At 37.4% G+C, this 23138-nt stretch overlaps 1 protein-coding gene across 16 annotated transcripts in view; it reads left to right on the forward strand.

The window, feature by feature from the left end:
- Positions 1–23138, forward strand: part of DYM (dymeclin) — a 248237-nt gene that overhangs the window by 101307 nt on the left and 123792 nt on the right. For 15 of the 16 annotated variants that reach the window (XM_036322093.1, XM_036322091.1, XM_036322089.1 and 12 more), the window contains 5 exons: positions 13686–13868; positions 15781–15959; positions 17506–17631; positions 19523–19636; positions 20598–20692. In XM_036322093.1, coding sequence (XP_036177986.1) covers positions 13686–13868; positions 15781–15959; positions 17506–17631; positions 19523–19636; positions 20598–20692 — 697 coding nt within the window. Of the gene's footprint in view, positions 1–12195; positions 12252–13685; positions 13869–15780; positions 15960–17505; positions 17632–19522; positions 19637–20597; positions 20693–23138 lie in introns of those variants that run through there. The other variant, XM_036322104.1, reaches the window with a different exon arrangement.

Consider the following 23138-nt stretch of genomic DNA (forward strand, 5'->3'; position numbering starts at 1 on the left):
AGAAGGCGTGAATGCCTCTGCCACTCCTGTCCTGGGTGTGACCTCACTCTTCTCTGAATAGCTTGGTTACTGGCATGACGTACAATTTCCTGATAGAGGGGCTGAGGCTGGTACCAGTGCCAGTCTTTATCACCCATGTTGGAAGCTGTTGTTAGTGTGTGTTTATTAACTGCTCATTGAATTTAATGCTTTGGGAATATTTTTTCAATTTCATGAATACCTTTGAGCCATTCCATTCTATAGTATTCACTTTTATTTGCACGTCCCACATTTACTATCTGTAACTTGTTTGCAGATCATTTATGTCTTACAAACCTTCTGGAATCATTAATTTGGAATCTTCCCTTTCCAGAATTTATGTATGTCCTCTCATTTCAAAGATTCTAGTTTCTGCCTGGCTGACGTGGCTCAGTGGTTGAGCATCGACCTATGAACCAGGAGGTCACGGTTCGATTCCTGGTCAGGGCACATGCCCAAGTTGCGGGCTCAATCCCCAATGGGAGTCGTACAGGAGGCAGCCAGTCAATGATTCTCTCTCATCATTGATGTTTCTATTTCTTTTTCCCTCTCCCTTCCTCTCTGAAATCAATAAAAAAATAAATATTTTTAAAATAAACAAAAAAGATTCTAGTTTCCTAGTGTCCTCAGCTCCCATCTTCTTGGACTTTGACGATCGATGACACTGTTACTGCTGCCTTTCAGGCCTGGGACACCATTCTCCATCACTAAGGCGTTCTTCTTGGGATTATCAGTAACATTGAAGTGGTCAGAGTTTTGGGAAGAAACTCTTTCCATCTTCCCTTGAGTGTCACTTTCGACCAGGGCGGGGTAGTTACTCACAGCTTCTTTTATCTGTGGCCATCTAGCATGGAGCCAGGTTTTAATTCCCAGAAAAGTAACAGTTGGAAATGTATATGGAAAAAATGACTGTTACTGAAGGAGTAATACATCTATACGACATACTTTATTACATCTGCAGTTATTTGATTTATATTTACTTCTTCACAAGTGGAACTTCACTGCGAATGTAGGCAATTTGTCTAAGACTTTTCTAGTAGGAACTTTTATTTGTGGATTCTAAATTAATTGTTTTTCGTTACTGGTATTGTTAAAGTTAATAAGTTTATTCTTTGTTTTTGAGTGCTTGGGTGTTTGCAGTAGCAACGAAAATTCTAGACATAAAAAGGCTCTGTCATTTTCACATGGGTGGCTTATTACATTGTTGGATTTCTTCAGCTAAAGAAGGAATAACTGGTTATATCTGGTTAAAGCTTGTTGAAAGTTACTTATGTTTCTCTTCCATCATCAACGCACATACCTAACTTTTATGTTTTGTTGGGGTTACCTCATCGCCAGCAGAGAGAGGAGTGGTCAGAGTGCTGAGGGGTTAGAGACCATGTAGCAAGGAGGAACGTTGTGGGGGCAGGGCTTATTTCGTTTGAGGAGGGGGACTCCAGTGGAGGTATATACACTGCCAGATACTTAGAGCTGCCATATCGGACTTATTTCCTATAGGGCAGTAGTATTTCTCCAACTTAACCACACCCATGCAGCCATCATGATTTTGTCTTATATGAGTATAGCTTGAATTCCAATATACTTACTTCTCTTTTCCAAGATTGTAAGGTTTTAAAATTGAAGGTTTTAAAAAAGGATAGTGCAGAACCACCCCTCACTTCCTCAGCGGTCCGTGCATGATTTTGAGAAACGCTGCTTTCCAGGCTGCCGTTGGGACAGAGCGGATGAAGTGATCTGTTGTCTGTCCTCTGCGCTCTCAGTGCCCCTTTCTTATGTTATGGATGGTAGTTAATTTGCCTAACGTTTTTGTGTATGGGTATGAGATGGGATTATCTCTGAAGAGAATAGGTTTCTTATTAATTTTTCCCTTTATGCTTTTACACTTTAATAGAGTGTTTGATTCATCTTAGGTTGTCATAAATGTCTGTTTTAGGAATGTGGGAATCTAGATTTTTCCTGAGACAGGTAAATTCTGTTAACTTTCACTGTTTTTTCTTTTTGAAAATAGATATCTTCATAAAATACTAAATTATTTCAGTGGGTTTTTTCAAGTTTTCTTTAACAATTTTATTTTCTGTTCTTAAAGGAACAAAATTTTTAAAAAGTTCCATATGGCTTATATTATGCCAGTTTATAAATCAGAGATTCTGACAGATTTCAAACTACAGAGGTGGATAAAATTTCTTATACTGTACTATGAATTTTTAAAACATTTTTCTCTGTTCTTTCTGATGTATTTTTTTCTCTTTTTTGAGATGCTTAAAAAAGCATTGCTTTTGGGACACAGGATGGGGATAGTAATATCATGTTGTTTTGTGTTAGGAAAATTGAATTTGACTCAAAACTGTTTTAGGAACTTGCAGTCATCAGATATTTTAAGAGTGCTTTAAATGTAAACACATGTAAAAAGTGAATCTGTTAGTGACCGCCTCTCCCCCCCCCCTTTCCGTTTTCTTGCACTGTAGTGTGACTGGCCATTCAAGGTTGTGTATGTTACTGTTTTACATTTTATTATTTATTTATTTATTTACTTACTTACTGACTTACTGTTTTACATTCATTTTAAAATCACAAAAATAATTACTAGCTATTATGTTTTCTTTTTCTTTTTCTTTTTTTTAAAAAAATATATTTTTATTGATTTCAGAGAGATCTGGTGCCCTTGACCGGAATCGAACCTGGGACCTTTCAGTTCACAGGCTGACGCTCTATCCACTGAGCAAAACCAGCTAGAGCACATTTTCTTAACACATCTGTTGATTCCACACAAAAAGGAGTACTTGAGGACTCTGCCCTTTAATAAAGATATAACATAAAAAAATAAAAATAAAGATACAACATCAAATATGATGCTCCTTCATTACACCAACATTTTAATATATTTATTTTAACAAATACTGTTCTCAGGCTATCCTGTGAACTTTTAAAAAATTTTAGGTTTCTTTTACTACATGCTTATTTTAGAAATCAAATCACCTTTAATTCCAGTAATCAAAGATAATTGCTTTGAGCATTATGGTATATACCTAGCATCATCATCATAATCAACTTTAAAAAGGGATACATACTGTTTTTTCTTTTTTTAAAAAAAATATTTTTTATTGATTTTTTTACAGAGAGGAAGGGATAAGGATAGAGTTAGAAACATGGATGAGAGAGAAACATCCATCAGCTGCCTCTTGCACACCCCCCACTGGGGATGTGTCCGCAACCAAGGTACATGCCCTTGACCGGAATTGAACCTGGAACCCTTTAGTCCGCAGACTGACGCTCTATCCACTGAGCCAAACTGGTCAGGGCTTTTCTTTTCTTTTTTTAATTTGTTTTTGTTGATTTCAGAGAGAGGGAGGCAGAGGGAGAGGATAGAAACATCAATGGTGAGAGAGAATCATCGATCAGCAGACTCCTGCACGCGCGTCCCTCCCCTCCCCCCCCCCCCCCCCCCATTGGGGATTGAGCCCACAACCTGGGCATGTAATCTGACTGGAAATCGAACCGTGACCTTCTGGTTCATGGCTGAGCTATTTTTTGCCTTTTCTTACTGGTAAACATTTTTATTTAAGTGTAACATACAAAAGAGTCAGATCAAGTAATTCCAGCACACCAGAAACCCTTTGAACGCATTCTTTTCATCACTCTCCCTTCCCAGCTGCAGAGGAGGCCACTATCCCAATTCTAGCACTATGGATGAACTTCATATAAATGGAATTATATGCTAGGCATTCTTTTGTGTCTTTCTCCTTTTGCTTATTTGTGAAAGTCATCCATGTTTTTGCATGAAGAATAGTTTGTACATTTTTTTAAATATATATTTTATTGATTTTTCACAGAGAGGAAGGGAGAGAGATAGTCAGAAACATCGATGAGAGAGAAACATCGATCAGCTGCCTCCTGCACATCTCCTACTGGGGATATGCCCGCAACCCAGGTACATGCCCTTGACCGGAATTGAACCTGGGACCTTTCAGTCCGTAGGCTGACGCTCTATCCACTGAGCCAAACCGGCTTCGGCTAGTTTGTACATTTTTATATTATTATATATTATTACATTTTAAGACTAACCCATTTTTTTATTTATCCTTTATACTGTAATATATATTTGATTTATTTCCAACTTTTGGCTATTAAAGTAATGCTGCTATGTACATTTTTGTGCATGTCTTTGCACGAGGTAAGCACTTTGTTGAGTGTAATAACTAGTGGATTTGCTCTATCCTAGATGTGAATCTTTCAACTATTCTAGTTATAATTATACTGTTTCCCAAAGTATTTGCACCAATTTACACTCTCACTAGAGTATATGAGAGTTATGTTGCTCCACATCTGTACCAACATTATATTGGAGAGGGGTAGGGTGGAGTCAAGGTTATTGAGTTCAGCTTTGGTGGTATACAGTTCTCTTCATTTTAATAAGTAATACAGTCATGTAATAACCACCATAATCCAGATATTAAACAATTCCATCATTCCAAAAAGTTCCCTTGTGTCCCTTTGTAGTCAAACCCTAACAACTGGCCATCTGACACCTACCACTTAGGATCAGTGATCCATTCATGAAAGTTAGACATTCTACTAAAAAAATGCTAATCTGGAACCTATTTACCATTGTTTTAAGTTTTAAAAATTATAATGTATACAATGACCCAAAATATTCAGCTAGTTTTCTCAAAACACATTAAAGGCCTTTAAGTAACAAACTAATGTGTTCTACATAAAATGCTTAAAACATGGATTCTTGATCAAATAATTATTTTTAACAAATAGTTGTTTTGTAAATAGTAACATATTCTCTTCCATTCTAGCCATTTATTTTCTCACTCATTTTACTCCCTTTGCCAGAGTTCTCTTTAACACCTTTTCAATGTAGAACACTTAACAAAATTGAGGGCTCATTGTGAAAGGTCTTATGGAAACACATTTGGTATGTGTGCCCAGTGGCATGACACTATGATGCTCTCTTAGTACCAACAGTATCCAAGACATACATCTAGTCCTAGCCAGTTTGGCTGAATGGATAGAGCATCAGCCTGCGGACTGAAGGGTCCCAGGTTCGATTCCAGTCAAGGGCACATGCCCGGGTTGCAGGCTAGATCCCCAGGAGGTAGCCAATCGATGATTCTCTATCATCATTAATGTCTCTCTCTCTCTCTCTCTCTCTCTCTCTCTCTCTCTCTCTCTCTCTCTCTCTCTCTCTCTTTTTCCCTTCCTCTCTGAAATCAATAAAAATATATTTTTTAAAAAAAGTCATCTACTTTTTTTTCAATCCTCACCTGAGGATATTTTCTTTCATTGATTTCCATAGTGGAAGGGAGGAAGAGAGAAACATCGATGTGAGAGAGACATATTGATCAGCTGCCTCCCAAACAAGCCCCAAGTAATCTGCATATTTTTAATGCTTGTGCACATTGCCTGATTGTCCTTCATAAATATTGCACCCATTTGCAGTGCAGCCCTAGGTTCTGAAAATATTGTACCTGTCTTCTAGTACCCTCATTAAAGTATAATTTATAATATAGGATTAAAGCCACTTTTGACACCTATGTTTAGAACTTTAAAAATAATATGCTTTTTCTTTAATTAGCCAATGTAAAATTTATATTTATTTATATACTGTAAAAATGTCAAATATGAAATTTGTATTATTTATTATATACTTTGGTAAGTGACGTAAGAAAGTGAAGTAAGTAAATAAAGGAACAAATTAAGTTTGTAAGTTGGATCCCTCCAAGGAATATAAAATATGAAAAGATGTAACTCTTTCCCATCAAGGAGTTCCCAGGGAGACTGGTGCGAATCCTATATAATAAAGAGCTAATATGCTAATTAGACCGAACAGCAGAACGATCATCCGGACCACCTTCTGGACGACCGTCTGGACAACCTTCCTGACAAAGCCAGAGCTGTGAGGGCCAGCCGAGGCTGCGAGGGGCTGTGAGGGCCAGGCCCCTTGCACAAATTCCATGCATCGGGCCTCTAGTGTAACATAAGTCCATTCAAAGCCACACTGTGGTAGGTTAGTGCTAGAGAGATGTAACCAAAGTGCTGTGAGAGGAGAGAAGAGTTACTTTCTGCTTTGTATACATGATTTTTATTAGGATTTATTAGGATGAACGGATGTAATTTGGACCTTGAAGGATTTTCCAAGTAAGGAAGGAGGGGACTGTCAAGGGCGGGGGGAAAAAAAGGACACATATGTAATACCCTTTGTAATACTTTAAGCAATACAAATAAATAAATAAATAAATAAATAAATAAATAAATAAATAAAACAAAAAAAAGAAATGAAAAAGAAAGAAAGAAATGAAATAAAATTTTAAAAAGGGAGGAAGTGGAATGGATCTTTGGTTGACTTGTAAACCTATAAAAAAAGTCCATAAACCAGTGGTCGGTTCTATTCATTGATAGATTTCTAAACGTTTTTTCCTTCAAGGGTGATCATGACATTTAGGTAACATTCTCCTTCCCCTCCAACTTATTGCAGTTTGTTTACTTATTTGTCTCCGTTTCATGTCTGTTTCTCCCTAGACTATAAGTCCATGGATAGGACACCGTTGTCTTTGGGTTCGTCAGTGGCTAATTCAGTTTCTTGCATTTTGCCCAGTTTGTAGCAGGCCCTGACTAAATTATGAATTGAATGTATATAAGAACACAGGCAGTCAGTATATATTTAGCGACAGTAATTTTCTTCTGCGGCTGGAATGTAGGTTAGTTGGGACCATTGAAAGGAATCAACTTCAAAGAAGTTAAGTGATCATTGGACAAATGATTTTTTCATGCAGATGATTTAACTGATAATGGAATCATTCTGTATTTTGATTGCCAGTGTCAATATCCTTGTTGTGATATTATACTATAGTTTGTAACCTGTTCCCATTAGAGGAAACTGGATATAAGGTACATGGACTCTCTGTTATTTTTTATAAGAGCATTTTAATCTACAATTATCTTTAAAAGTTCTTAATTATGATGGGCAAAGAATTTTTTAAACTTCTTTGTTTAAAAAGTTTCTAACCAAGCAATAATGTTCTGAAACTTTATAACACGTAATTGTTTTATTTAGAATATTGGTTTGAGAGACCAGATACCAGTGGCTTAAACCAGGTAGAAGGGTTACATTTTTCTTACAAAAAATTCTAAAGCTGGGCCAGGGGTATGGGCAGGTTTGCTTCCTGAGGTCATCTAGGGGCCCGAGTTCCTCCTGTCTTGTTTTCTCATTCCCTTGGGTGGTGTCCCATCCACAAAGTTGAATCTATCTCCTACCACTTTACTGCGGTTCTAGCCCACGGGAGTGGTGAAGACATGAAGAGAAAACATCCTTTTTTTAAGGAAAAAACTGAAAACTTGCATATGCTACTCCCAGTCACATCCCATTGGTTAGAATTTGGTCACATGGCCATATTTTGCTGTGAGAAAGATTGGGAATTGCAGTCTTTCCCAGCTTTAAATCCTAGGGTGTTTATTAATAAAAAGGAACAAAGGGAGAAGCATGGTATTGGAACCAGGTAGCTGACTCTGCCACAAGCTTGCCCTGGAATGCATGTTTAATATCTGTATCGGACAGACTGTCTTCCCTTATTATTTCACTGCACTTACATAGGAAAAGCATCGGTTTAAAGAGTTAGGTGTATTTATTGGGTCATTATGGCAATTAAAGTCCCTTTGTAGTTGTTTGAATGCTCATCTTCCCTTTCTGCTGTTTTGCCCCTTAACTGTGTTGATTGAAATGTCTCTAGCAGAATTTTCATTCCTATTTGTAGTAGCTGACCTGCTTTTCCTTAGTTCTTTCATGGTGTCAGGTTTCTTACAATATTTTAGGTTCAAATATGAGGATATGACCCATTATAGCTATGGAGGACAGTGTATATAGTATCATTTAATTTTTTATAGTTTTGATTGTATAATTCGTGTTTTGTAATATAATTGTTAGATATAAGAAATTCATTCTAGTTTGGCAAGTAGCATGTTTAGTAATATGAAAAAAACAATAATTTCATTGTCTTAATAAAATGGTGTTTATTTTTAGTTCAATATTTTGTAGAACAAGGGTTCCTTTTTTCCTCAAGGATTATTATTTGTATTGATGTGTTAGTTGTCATATTTTATATCTTCCTCACATTTTTATTGTTAAGGTTAAATAATCTTGAGTTGGTACTTAAAAAAATTGAATCATCAACACCAGATTTTTTCTTTTAGTTAATTTCCATACTTTTTAGTTTTTAGTTCGGTGAATTTTGTTTTAAGATTTTATTTGGAGGACCTGAGGAATACAATTTAAAAACTTTGGCTACCATCCTTAATTTGGTTTTTAGAACAGAAAAACATATACTGTAACTTTCCCTTATTTTTCTGGTAGAGAGATTTTTTTAAATTTTTTTCCAACAGGAAAATGCAATTCCACTAAGATTCTTGGGTCACAGATCAGAGGCTTGGATCAGCAAAAAGAAATGAGCCTTTGGAAGAACTCTGGTCCAATATTATGGGCCAGTTTAAACTACAATGTAGGCAATGGCAGGCTGCCGCCTTTCTCCCTATAAGGAAAGGCAACATAGCAATAATATTTACCAGAGAAAGGAAGGAGGGCTATGCTTGTGGGTGGGCTGGGGGATAGCTTCTCAATAAAATGCTATTTTGTCTGGTATTATAAGCAGCTTCTCAGCCCTCTTGGACAAACTTGAAGGGGAAAAAAAAGGAGAGTGAAGTTGTGCTAAAAAGAGAATCAGAATCTTGTTTGTGAAATTTGTCCATTGGTAGTCAGTCAACTCTTATTTCTCCTAGTAATGAAGATGCAGAGCTATGAAGAGGATTAAAAACCCATTTTGTGATTATTTTTGTTACAGATTGAACTTTCTAATTGTGTTTTTCATACACAGTGGTGGATCTGGGGTAGACAGTTAGGGAGCTTACTCTGAGTGGAAGGAAGTGACTGGAAGTGTTTTTAAATGTGAAGATACACAATAAATCCGTCTCAAAGCAGCATACCTACCAGGCACCTGTAGGTGCATTTACTTACATAGATATGTATATTAACAATTAAAAAAACCACACAAATGGGGCATATTATATATATTTATATTTGGGGATTTGCCTTTTCAGTAAATGATATATTGATGAGGTTTTTCCATATTTTACATAATTGTGTGCTGATTGAGTTTGTATTCAATTAATTTTATTTTACTTTTTTTTTTTTTTTTTAATCCTTAGGGGTGTTTTATTCCTTTTAGAGAGAGGAAGGAAGAGTGAGAGAGAGACATCAACGTGAGAGAGAAACATGATCGGTTGCCTCCTGTTTGCACCTGGACTGGGGATTGAACCCACCCCGTATACAGGGCGATGCTCCAACCAACTGAGCCATAACCAGCCAGAGCTATTTTACACTTATTTTTAAGGAACGAAATGAAATTAGCATATTTTTATTGCAAAATATTTAACTATACAAATAAAGCAAAAGTCCTTGAATTTCATGCCAGAGGTAATTTTTCTTATCAGTATGATGTACACTTGGTTCTTCCTGTTTTTAAAACACACACACACATATGATTTTAGTGAGTGATTTAAAAATTATTAACCTCAATTTTTCTGCAGCTTTCTTCTTTTTTTACTTAACAATATACCTTAGTGACATTTCCTGGTTAGTACATAGATATCTACCTCTTCCTATTATATTCCATAGAGTGGATTAACCATAGCTCTTGGTGAACACCCACATTGTTTTCATTATCTGACAGTTATAAACAAGTTACAGTAACTATTCCTGTACTTGAATCTTTGTGTATCTGTTCAAGTGTTCTCTAGTATAAGAAACAAAATTGCTGGGTTGATGGGGATGTGCATTTTTTATTTTAATGAGAACTGCCAAACATCTTCCAAAAATTCTGTACAATTTTGACCTCTCACTATTGGTAGTTTTCTATACCTTTAACAACACTGGGTGTTTTAAAATTTTCTGTCCTCATGGATGATCTCATTGTCTTATTAATTAACTAATTTTCTCTTTTTATTGCTTTGGACTTTTATTACCTATTTTTATTTTGAATTCTTAGTTTTCTTATTAATTTGCAGGAAGTCTTTTAAAAAATAAATATTCTTTTCTGTTTATATGTTACAAATGTTTTCTCCTCTATTCTTGTTTATAATGTAATTCATTACAAAGTATTTAATTCTTTTATCTTTTTGAATTTTGTAACTTGCATAAGAAAAAGGCTTTCTCAACTCAAGGTTTATATACATACTTCTATAGTTAAATATTGGGGAGTCCAGCCAGTGTTGCTCAGTAGTTGAGCATCGACCCATGAACCAAGAGGTTGCTGGTTTGATCCCAGTCAGGGCACATGCCCGGGTTGCAGGCTTGATCCCCTAGTAGGGGGCATGCAGGAAGCAGCTGGTAGATGTTTCTCTCTTATCATTGGTGCTTCTATCTCTCCATCCTTCTGCCTTCCTCTCTCTCTAAAAAAATCAGTAAAAACATTTCAAAATATATATTCGGGCAATGATTAAATTCTATTGTCCCAAAGACAGTTATAGATTTTTTTTTTTTTACTGATAATGGAATATTATCTGTATCATAAGGTTAATTCTCAAACACATGTAGTTCTGTTCTGTACTCATTTCCACTGAATTATTTGTCTACTCTCCTGTCAGTATCATACTTGTAAATGACTATAGCTTTATAAAAATTTTGCTATTTGACCAGGAGCATTCCTTACGAAGTTAGTCCTTCTCAAAAAATTTTTTCTTATGTATTTTCACACCCAACAGTATTTTATTTACACTGTATTACAAAATATTACATAAATTTCTCTTGATATTTTGATAGTGGTTATACTGAATTTTAGATTAACTTGAGGGCAGTTTTACATTATTGAGTCTTTTTGTCTGGAAATATGTTATATCTTTATACTAATTCAGGTCTCATATGACCTTTAGTCGAGTTCTATGGTTGTCTGCTTAAAGGTTTCCCACATTTCTTTTGTGTTTATTCTTTAATATTTTATTGGATTTGTTGCTGTTGTGATTGGACTTGATAATTATTGCTCATTTATAGAAAGACTTCTGATTTTTTTGTAAGTTGATTTTTTGGGGGTCATAGAATGGTACCAAAATCTATTCTAATAGTGTCAGTTGAGTCTCTTGATGTTCTAGAACATCTCTGTCCAGTAGAAATATAATGTGACCCATAGATGCAAACCACATATGTAATTCTTTTTTTAAAAAAATATATTTTATTGATTTTTTACAGAGAAGAAGGGAGAGAGATAGAGAGCCAGAAACATCGATGAGAGAGAAACATCGATCAGCTGCCTCCTGCACATCTCCCACTGGGGATGTGCCCGCAACCCAGGTACATGCCCTTGACCGGAATCGAACCCGGGACCTTTCAGTCCGCAGGCCGACGCTCTATCCACTGAGCCAAACCGGTTTTGGCCACATATGTAATTCTAATTTTCCAGAAGTCATATTAAAAAACAGTGAAAAAAAACAGACAAAATTTACTTTAACAATACACTTTAATGCAATATATCCAACAAAATATTATCATATCAACATGTAATCAATATTGAAAATTTAGTGATAGATTTTTACTTTTTTTTGTATTAAGTCTTTGGAACTCCATGTGTATTTTAATACTTAAAGCACAATGAGGTTTAGACTATATAGCCACATTTCAAGTTCCCAGAACAGCCCACAGTGGCTAGTGGCTACTGTATTGGATAGTGCACAGATTGCTTATAAAAAATTAAGTTTTTTCCTTTTTTTTCCTCTTGTCTTTGTTTTTCTTTCCTTAATATCTTTTGCTTAGTCTTCCAGTAGTACAGTATGGATGTTAGTGATATTAACGGAATTCTAATGTTTGACCATTGTGAATTTCTTTTTAAAAAAATTTTTTTATTGATTAAGTTATTACATATGTGTCTTTATCCCCACATTAACCCCCATTCCCCCTACTCATGCCTTCACCCCCATATTGTCTGTGTCCATTGGTTAGGCCTATATGCTTGCATATAAGTCCTTTGGTTGATCTTTACACCCTTACCCCCACCCTCCCGTACTTCCCTCTGAGGTTTGACAGTCTGATTGATGCTTCTCTGTCTCTGGATCTGTTTTGGTTCATCAGTTTATGTTGTTCATTATATTCCACAAATGAATGAAATCATGTGATATTTATCTTCCTCTGACTGGCTTATTTCACTTAGCATAATGCTTTCCAGTTCCATCCATGCTGTTTGTTGCAAATGGTAAGAAATTATTTTTTACTGCAGTGTAGTATTCCATTGTATAGATGTACCACAGTTTTTTAATCCACTCATCTACTAATGGGCACTTAGGCTGTTTCCAAATCTTAGCTATGGTGAATTGTGCTGCTATGAACATGGGGGTGCATATATCCTTTCTAATTGGCGTTTCTGTGAATTTCTGATTAGGTAGACAAACTAAGAAGTTTTTTTTTTTTTCCTTTTCTAGTTGTAAGAATTCTCTTTCGTTAAATTAAGAATAGGTTTTAAGTTGAATTTTTAAAAAATTGGCATCTCTTGAGATGACCATCTTTTCTTCCATCTTTTTTAAATGAAGAGAAACAAATTTATAAGTTTTCTTTAATGGTGAACGATTCTTGCATTTCAGAGACAAAACCTTCTTGACCGTGATGTATTTATTCTTTTTAACAAATTTTTCTACAAAATTTTATCTCCTTTTGTTTGATTTAGGCTATCTCGCTTAGGGTTTTATATGTATAGATGAGAATTATCTGTACTTTGAGGGTTTGTTAGACTTATTGTTAAAATAGCTGGATGTGGTTTGTTTTTAGGGTTAGCTCTTTGAGTTCATTTTTCACTCTTCTAAGATTATTTGCCAATTCAGGTTTTTGTCTTTTTGGTCAATTTTGATATTTTATATTTTCCTAGATATTTTAATATTTTGCTTAGGTTTTCAGGTATATGTGCATAAGGTCGTACATGAAATCCTATTAATAAAAGCCTATGTGGTCGTCACGCCCTCACGCCATGACACCCTCACGCCACAACGAGCGATCACCAGGAGGCTGCGTGCGCAGCGGGCACGTGTGGGTGGGCGGGGGCTTGACGCTGTGTGCACAGCATGGAGGCGGGTCCCATGGCTCGCCCGGCAAGGCCTGGGGGTCCTGCGGCTCTGTGCAGTACAGCGGCGGGACCCCCGGCTCCAGCCTACCTCTTTGGGGCAATCCATCGAGGAACCCTGGATGGGTGGACGGGGCCTACCTCTTTGGGGCAATCGATCGTGGGGCTCCCACACTGTGAGATGGCACAGGCCAGGCTGGGGGACATCCTCCCCCCCCCCCCCCGCGCTGCCCCCCCTACCCCCCAGTTCACGAATTTCATGCACTGGGCCTCTAGTTTTCTTATAAATGTGAATATGTTTGGGTATATAAAGAAAAATATGGAGAGATATATTAGAAACTTAATGATGGTTATCTATGGGAAGTGGCAGTGGAATCGGGAATGATATAGTCTTTAAAAACCTTATATCCTTGGGCAATGTGGGAATTTTCAAATAATGGACTTGTTTTACTTTCATAATAAAAAAAAAGAGAGTGTTATTTCAAACTTTTAAAAATGAAAAAGTATGGATTATTGAAAGGAATATAGTCATCTTACCTATCTCAGCACATCTTACCTGGGTGTTTTCTTCTCAAGCTGGACTCTGGACTGTCTTCACCCTGGGCGGCGTGGGAAGCAAAGCGGCCGCCACGCAGGCAATTTCTTCCCCTCTGGCCAACCAGAGCCTCCTGCTCCTGCTGGTGCTGGCCAACCTGACAGACGCTGCAGATGCCCCAAACCCCTACCGACAGGCCATCATATCCTTCAAGAACACACAAGGTTCGTGGGGGTTTCTCTGAGTTTGCTTTCTAATGAGGAAAGAGGATGCTGTTCACCCCATATTGTTTATTGCCTTATAGTTGTGGAGATGACGGTCCAGTATATTTTCATACTGATTAATGATGAGAATAGCTTGGATTTTCCTGCCTGTATTCTCAGAAAAGTCAGGTAAATCTTAGATGAGGGCTGTGCTTCCTTATATGCGTTTAAATTTGCATTTCTTTCCGAGATAACCCGGCCAGCAAGTGCTTAATTTGGATCCATCTATCCTACCTGTTAGGGATGAAAATAAACCTAACAAAACTCTAAATGATAGGTTGTTTGACAGTGTTCACTCAAAGTCTATTTAGAGTTTTATAGAACTAAAAATTAGAACAGAACTGAGCAAACTTTTTCTTCAAAGGGGCAGATGGCTTTGCATGGCCATGTGGTCTCCGTCACCACCTCTTAACTCTGCCATCACAGCACAAAGCAGGCACAGATAATACATAAGTGAGTGTGCATGACTGGTTCCAATAAAACTTTATTTCCAAACAACTGGTGGGCTGTTTGTGGGGTGTAGTTTGCCAAACCATGTGGTAGATAGAGCATAAGTAGAAAGTTATATGTTGAAACAGTATTCTCTTATCAAAAGGTTATACTCTAAAAGCAAGATTAATATGGTAGGCTAGATTATTGATATGTATCCCAACATTCACATCATTGAGATGGGTGAAAAGTACAGTCATTAGATAGGAATTTTTAAGGTTTCTGATGCACTTTGCCTTGCTCCTTCGCAGAACTTCTCTAACATGCTTCTTATAGACAGTGGATGAGTGTGCCAGTTAGTTGTGGCTTTGCTAATTCTGGTATTATTATTTACTGGGGAATAGGAAGTCTCTAATAATTTGATAGATTAGGAGTGAAAGCTCACGTATCTAATAGTATTTTCTATGGTCACTTCAGATCTGCGAGGCCTTTCACAGTTTGCTTAATGTCAGTAAGCCTCAGTGGCTTTGTCTGTAAAATGAAGATAATATGACTAATACTATTTGTATAAGCACCAAGCAAGGTAAGGTTTTTAAATGATTAGCTCAGATTTTACAACAAAGCAAGTGTCCATTTTGTGGTATCTCTACTATTGTTACTTGTGCTGCTCTGGCCAAATGTTACTATTTGGGCTTGAACTTTCCTGAGATGGTCATCTTTCAGAGACTGTGCAGTACGCTGATCCAGAACGTTGGCTTCAGAGTTAGACTGACCTGGCTTCATAGCCCAGTCTTTATTTGTTACATACTAGTTTCTTTATTCATGAAGCAGAGGTTATAATCTCTATAGCTTAAGGTTTTTTATAAGAATTAAATGAGCATCTGTCATACTACTGACTCCCTGAATTATTGCTATTATTAAAGAAGCAGTATTATGTCATGAAAACAATAGAAGCTAATTGATCTGGTTTTTACTGAGGGCTCATCTTGGAAAATGTACTTAATCCCTCTGAGCTTCTATTTCATCCTTTGTAAAACTGGTACGAGCAATGACATGATTGTTGCCTGGATTAAATAAGGGATGGTGCACATAACCATTGGAAAGATGCTTAGATGCTACAGAGAAATAAATTGGTCCAGTGTTTTTTTATTCTCTCTCTGTGTGTGTGTGTGTGTGTGTGTGTGTGAGAGAGACTGTTTTAGTTCTACTCTCAGAAAATTTCAGTTATACAATACAGTGTTATCACCTCTGTATTGTTTTACATTTAGTTATTTTTTAAGTAGAATTTTAAATATAAATTGAAATTTGAATCTGAAAGATAGCAACATATAAAATTAATGGGAATTGAATTGTATACATGAGTGGGCTTTTATTATTTATAAAGGGCATAGTCTAGAAAATACTGATGAAATATTTAAAATTTTTTCTGTTTTCTGTATTCCAGATAACAGTCCTTTCCCCTCGTCAATTCCACATGCTTTCCAGATTAATTTTAACAGTTTGTACACGACTCTCTGTGAGCAGCAGACGTCTGATCAGGCAACTCTCCTATTGTATACATTGCTCCATCAGAATAGTAATATTAGAACGTACATGTTGGCTCGCACAGATATGGAAAATCTTGTAAGTATCATGCTAAACATTTCATCCTTTTTTATTTTATAGTATTTTGAAGAATAATTTCTTTTCCCCAGAGGGGCAGTGTATTTGCTTGGTTGCTACAAGGTGATGGTTGAGAAATCAACGGGGAGATGTCACCTGATAGGCAAAAGTATGAGCTTGGCAATGTAGGAGACAGAACACGTAGAGATGGCACCACAGAGTGGAGAAGGCAGCCGCACCACAGCTTCCCTGTCCGTTAGGTCTTTACCAGCCGCCCACTGCTGGCAGCCAAAGGGATGTCCCCTCTGCACTGGTTTTGACAGGTTGACAGCAGGATTCACGAGGCATTTGGTAGCCTTTTTTTTCTTTTTTCTTTTAGTGTTAAAGATAAAATACTGAGTGGTGTGGAATATTAAAATTCATTTGAAGAGCATATCCTATGTCAAAGTGACAGTGAGGACAAAAAACATAATGAAAGAACCTATCTCCATACCTATATGTGAAAAACATTGGCTTAAATAGCAAAATCGGGTATAACAGTGTACTACCTATGTGAGTGAAAACTTATAGCAAGAAGGTCTGTTTACTGATGGGTAGGTTATGAGCACAGATAATTCTGAGTAAGATGTATCCTAAGGGAAATGATAACAATAAGCAGAAAGCCTCTGACATCACCTGTTCTGGAAAGTTCTGTGGTATAGAGGTTGGTATGATGCAGGGATGACCTGGCCGGTGTGGCTCAGTTGGGTGGAGTGTCATCCTGTACACCAAAAGGTGGCGGGTTCGATTCCCAGTCAGGGCACATACCCAGGTTATGGGAATGAGCCCCAGTTGGTGCACGTGTGGGAGGCAACCAACTGTTTCTCTCTGTCTCTCTCTCCCTGCCTTTCTCTAAGATCTTTTTTTTTAAAATGATGCAGGAGCAGTTGTCTGTATATGATATACACCAATGAAAAGTTCAAAGGTTTTGTTTTTACTTGGGAGGGTGGAATAGGGTTTCTCCATTTGTTTGTTGTTTTTACATTTCTTGCATAGATTACTTTGATAATATCTCATCTGATGTCTCTATCTGTCCTTTTCCCTTTCTTCAATAGTAAATACTTGTTGAAGCTACGATGAGAAGATATGTTATGGGTAGAAAATTTATTGTGCTGATCTGATGTTTGTCAGGTAGCAATTCTTTTATTTTACAATTTTTGTTATTAGGAAGGTAGTGTTTGACACATGACAGTGTTCCTGAGAATACTTTATTGTGTGTAAGTTCCTAGTAGGCTGGAGGCAGACCTGCCTCTGTTCAGGTCCATGCTGACTGGGAGCCTACGTGGTCTCTGCAAACCCACCCTTCATGTGTCAGCAGAAGCAACTCAGTGGTGATTTCTTCTGCTGGTGTCTTAGCTATTCATGTGGAAAGTCCTTTCAGTCAGAGACGGGTTTGTGTGTCTTTTTCTCTAAAGAAAAATGTAACTATGAAGTTAAGCAAAGGGTAGATAATAAAAGTATAAAAGTTTAAGACATTGGTCTCATAATAATGTGATAGAAGTAGTAAAGTAAAATTTCTATTCCCTAGGTTTTACCAATTCTTGAGATTCTGTATCATGTTGAAGAAAGAAACTCACACCACGTGTATATGGCGCTTATAATATTGTTGATCCTTACAGAAGATGATGGCTTCAATAGGTCCATTCACGAAGTGGTAAGTCCCCATCACTTCGATCAGAATTAGAGTTTCAGACGTTTTACTGAGGCTTAGCATTTCTTCCTTCTTTTCCTTCTGGTAGTTGTTTCTGAGAGAACCTGACTTAGAAATCATCTGTGAACCATTTATCAAATGGTGTTTGTTTTTTCCTGAATGACTAGGAGACTAGTAGACTATTAAAAAAGCTCTCAAGATGGTTTCTTTAGTAATTGAGGCAAATGTTTTTGTTGCCACTGGGTTCATTTTTCTTCTTCATTTCATGTCCACGTTTCAGTAGAGACAGAAATTGTCCAACAGGTTTGCTCTCTGTATACAGAATGAGTGAAAGAATATGGAATAAAGGGAAGAAGACTGGGAAATCAGTTGTTTTATTTTTTAAAAGGCAGTGTAATATGCCCAGCTGGCATGGCTCAGTGCTTGAGCGTGAACACATGAACCAGGAGCTCACGGTTCAATTCTCTGTCAGGGCATATGCCAGGGTTTTGGGCTTGATCCCCAGTCAGGGGCATGCAGGAGGCAGCCGATCAATAATTCTTTCTCATCATTGATGTTTCTATCTCTCTATCCCTTTCCCTTCCTCCCTAAAATCAATTATATATAAAATTCATGATAAACTTAAACAGAAAAAAAGACAGTGTAATATAATTTTAACCTTTAAATGTTAGTCTTGCTGATGAATTACATTCCCAAATTGACTTTATCTCCCTTTTTGGTATTTTCTTTATAACATTGAAAATGTTTGTGTCCATGTAATATATAGACAGAGTGTTAAAACATATAGAAAGAAGTAGTAGGTTTTTTTAAATTTTATTTTTCAATTATAGTTGACACAATATTATGTTAGTTTCAGATTTACAGCAGTGATTAGACACTTAAATACCTTATGAAGTGATCTCCATGAGAAGTCTAGAACCCCCTGCACCATACATAGTTATTACAATACTAGAGGCCCAGTGCATGGATTCATGCACATTGAAAGTAAATTAATTAGAAGGTGGCCGACAGGGGTCCTTCGGCCTAGCCTGTGGGGATCGGGCCGAAACCAGCAGTCTGACATCCCCCGAGGGGTCCTGGAGTGCGAGAGGGCACTCTGCAAAGTTTCTGTTGCTCTGCAGCTCCTGTGTTGAGTGTCTGCCCCCTAGTGGTCAGTGCGTGTCATAGGGCCGGTCGGCTGGTTGCTTAGGCTTTTATATATATAGATTACTGACTATATTCTCTATGCTATACTTCACATCTTGTGACTGTTTTTGTAACTGGCAGTTTATATGGAAGTACTAGGTTTTCGTGAAAAATAGCGCATCCCGTGTCTACCCATTTTCTCTCTCTCTCTCTGATACCCATGTTACAAATCTACAGTGAAACTGTGCCAACTTAAATTAGAAAACAGTTCTTGCTTACTGAGGCCTGGAGGTGAGCTGCCTGCTCTGAGTAGACAGAACAGAACACAGGGACATCTGTTCTGGAAGATCGTGGCTGTTTGCATTCCTGGCCTTCCCCTGAACACAGCATGGAGCTTTCTGCGGTTGGGAGAGCTCTACTTCTTGAGAGACTCCTTGGTTTTCTTATGTTCACTTTCAGACTGCTGAGCTCTGACTGTTTTTCTCTCAGTCCTGTCCTATGTGCCATACCTCCTGTTTGTCTACTAATGATAACTTCCTGTCTTCCAGACCTGGTTTTTTCTTTCTTTTATATTTAAGAAGCAAGGGGGAAGGAGACGTAAACACATCAGCACAGTTTGGCTATCTTGAACTCAAAGTCTCACAATGCACTTTTACTAGTATATTCTGTTTAAGAGCATAGCCACGGCTTATCCGAAATTATATAGACATGGACAGTCCTTTTTTCCTAAGTCCATCATGTTAACTTAAACTTTTCTTCCGCATTACAGATACTAAAAAATATTACTTGGTATTCAGAACGGGTTTTAACAGAAATTTCACTGGGGAGTCTCCTAATACTGGTCGTAATAAGAACCATTCAGTACAACATGACAAGGACAAGAGTAAGTATTCCAAAGCTGCTCTATTATCTATATGCATATGGTGCGATTAAGACTATAGTTGAAAGCACTCTCAATATTGAGAGTGCCAATGTTCTCATGAAATACAGTAGAAGAATACAGATCAGCTTATAGTCACTGTATTACATGATCTCAAGGTACTATATACAGTATCTGTTTCTTAATATTTAATAGACTGCATGATTAGAGACATTTTACATGAAATCAAAAACAAGCAGTGGAACACATTTAAATAAAAGATGCTGTACATCTTTGCTGAACTGATAAAACTGATTTGCCTTTTAAAAACAATAGCAAACTAAGAAGATATGAGTAGAAGAAAAATGAATTCAGTTGGGGGGAAAATAGAAGAAAGAACACTTTTAAAGAGTAAAGAGAAAATTTCAACTGGATTGTATTTGCAGTACCTGGGGGCAAATTTCAGTCCCAGTCAATAGAGAAGCCATATACAGAATTCATAACTCAGAGACATGGTCAAGTTTACTGACCTGTTTTCAATTATTTCCTCTGTGGGCTAACATAGATACATGTTCAGAATCTTCTATCTGAAACGCTAGGAGCCAGATGTGTGTTAGAATGGAGAATGTTTTGATATTAGAAAGATAATTATAGAGCAGATGCTTACTATATGTAGCCATTAGGTTCTGGAGCAGCACACTGTAATTAAACAATATTTCTGCAGCAGAATACTTCAGTATTCACCAGGGCAGGGTAATGAGGACCACAAATAGCCTATACTCTTTGCCAGATGTTGCTTCCAAATGCGTGGTGAAAACACTTTGAACTTTCAGTGCTTTATCGGTTTTTGGAATTAGAGAAAAGGGATCGTGGACCTGAGCTTTCAACAATCAATGAAAATCGAGTTTACATTTGCTTCTAATTAGCCTTGCTTACAACGCAGAGAAGACTTGATGAATGTTTTCAACTTGCTGTTTTCTGACAGGACAAGTACCTTCACACAAATTGTTTGGCAGCTTTAGCAAATATGTCAGCCCAGTTCCGTTCTCTCCATCAGTATGCTGCCCAGAGGATCATCAGGTAAATATGAGCTTTAAAAGAAATCCTGATTTTTGTTTTCTGGCTGTCCTATGGAAAAGGATAGGATGATGTTTCCTTTTTAAATGTTACCTGTAAGAGTATCAAATCATCACACTTCATTTTTATCACCTGTTTGGTTGAAAAATACCTTGTTCTTCTCTGTTACTAACCTAACTTTTCAATCAAAATTAATTGTATTTACTTTCAACCATTTTATAAATCTGGTTTTAAGCTTTGTATATTAGCTTTTTAAAAAATATATATATTTTTATTGATTTCAGAGAGGAAGGGAAAGGGAGAGAGAGATAGAAACATCAATGATGAGAGAGAATCATTGATCGGCTGCCTCCTTCACACCCCCTACTAGGGAAGGAGCCTGCAACAAGGGCATGTGCACTTGACCGGAATCGAACCCGGGACCCTTCAGTCCACAGGCCGACGCTCTATCCACTGAGCCAAACCGGCTAAGGCTAAACTAGCTTTTTAAGAGACACAGGCATATTTCTTAGTAATGCAAACTACATTTTAATTAACATCTTTGTTGAGCTTTTTGTAGAGCATCACACTTCCCTTCTGAGGAGTTACCTGTGTGTGTCTTGTAGAATTCTTTTTATAGCATATTGGTATACCATATAGTTTTTATACCATATAGTTTCTTTTTTTTTTTTTTTAATATAGTTTCTTTTGATAGCATATTATTTTCCTATTGCTGCCACAAAGTAGTGACTTAAAACAACACAAATTTGTTATATCATTCTGTACTAGAAGTTCAACACAGTTTCACTGGGCTAAATCAAGGTGTCAGTAGGGCTGCAACCCTTTCTGGTTGCTCTAGAGGAGAATGTTCCCTCGCCTTTTCCAGGTGCTAGAAGCTGCCCACATTCCTTGGCTCATGACCCCTTCCGCCATCTGCAAGGCCCCAACAGTAGGTTGTTGAGTCCTCCTCACATCCCCTCACATCTCCTCTTCCACTTTGAGGATTCTTGTTATTGCCTGGGCCCTACCCAGATAACCCAGGATAATCTACCATCTCAAGGTCCTTAACTGAATCATCACTGCAAGCCCCTTTGCCATGTAAAGTAACATACTCACAGGTGCAGGGGCTAGAACGTGGACGTTTGGCCTGTTCAGTATGAAAATGCCAGATGAGCTGGTTTAGAACTTAAATTCTTATAAAATATATGAAGCAAGATTAAATAAAAATTTTCTAGATGTAAGAGTTGGAAAAAATGCAAATAAAGCACTGTGCCCAGTTTTCTATGTGTGATGACTAAAGTGGAAAACCCATCATTTTGGAGAAATAAAAGCCCTAATTTAGATTTGTGATTTGGGAATATTTTGATCACATTTAGCATCAGTAAGGAGTAGAGCTTTAACTCTATTTTAGTGGAGTTGTATTTCGTTATAAAATTGCCTGCCCTCAGGTAGCTAGTACTTGAGTAGTGGAGATATGACAAGCACCAACATATATTATATACAACAGACTGTCATAAACATTAGAATGAAAGAAAAGTTCCTGTGGTGAGTGGTTGTTCAGGGAGTAGTGAGATCACATCTCATTGAGAAATTAGGCAAAGTAAACAGAGAGAGAGGGCCTGAGAGAGGAAAGCATCAACCACAGCAAACCAAACCAAAACAAGAGGGGTGCGGGGGAGAGCATGGTTCATATTTAGAAAATAACCTGCCCCATTCAGCCTATACAGGGATTATAGGAGAGAAATCTCAAAGAACCAGCTCAGGCCTTCACCGTCAGATCACAGCTTAGGATAATGAAAGCAATAGAGAGGAAAGAAGGCAACAGAATAAAAAATGTGAATGAATGAATCGTAAATGATTTAAAAGAAATAATTTAATGTAAACTTCTAGAGTCATCATTTGCAGCAGAGATGATGTTAGCATGCCCTGTTTGGCACAGAGGGGCGTGCAGTTCTGTGCCGTGCCCTGTGCTACCAGCGCTGGTCCAGGGGCCGCAGCTGTGCAGAATGAGGACGAGAGCGTCCGCATCACCCAGGACGGTGATTTCCTGTTAGAAAGGCAGTGCCCACCAGCTTCACACCCTGAATCAGATCTTCATTCTAACAGAATCCCCACATGATTTGTATATTGAAGTTTGGAAAGCATTTTGAATTTGGGCTTGGAAATCAAGATTTATTTCTTAGAAAACACTTGTCTCGAATTGGAAATGGGGTCCAGCTTTTTTGCATCGTGAGGAAACTCATTCTGTACTAAATGTTTGTGCTTAGGGTACAGAACTGTAAAGTATGATACGGAACGGATGCATAACAAACACTGTTTAGATGCACAGATTTATCATAGCAGTGCAAACCAATTCACCAGATGCTCTAGTGACTCCTTCAAGTGAGAAGGCATCAGTTTTCATAGACATTTTCTAAATCCTCTTTCAGGAAGCGACTGTACAGTTTTGTATCTGCCAGTTGCAACACTT

This window comes from Myotis myotis, unplaced genomic scaffold (genome assembly GCF_014108235.1).
Source record: "Myotis myotis isolate mMyoMyo1 unplaced genomic scaffold, mMyoMyo1.p scaffold_m19_p_9, whole genome shotgun sequence".
In the NCBI taxonomy this organism is placed as follows: domain Eukaryota; kingdom Metazoa; phylum Chordata; class Mammalia; order Chiroptera; family Vespertilionidae; genus Myotis; species Myotis myotis.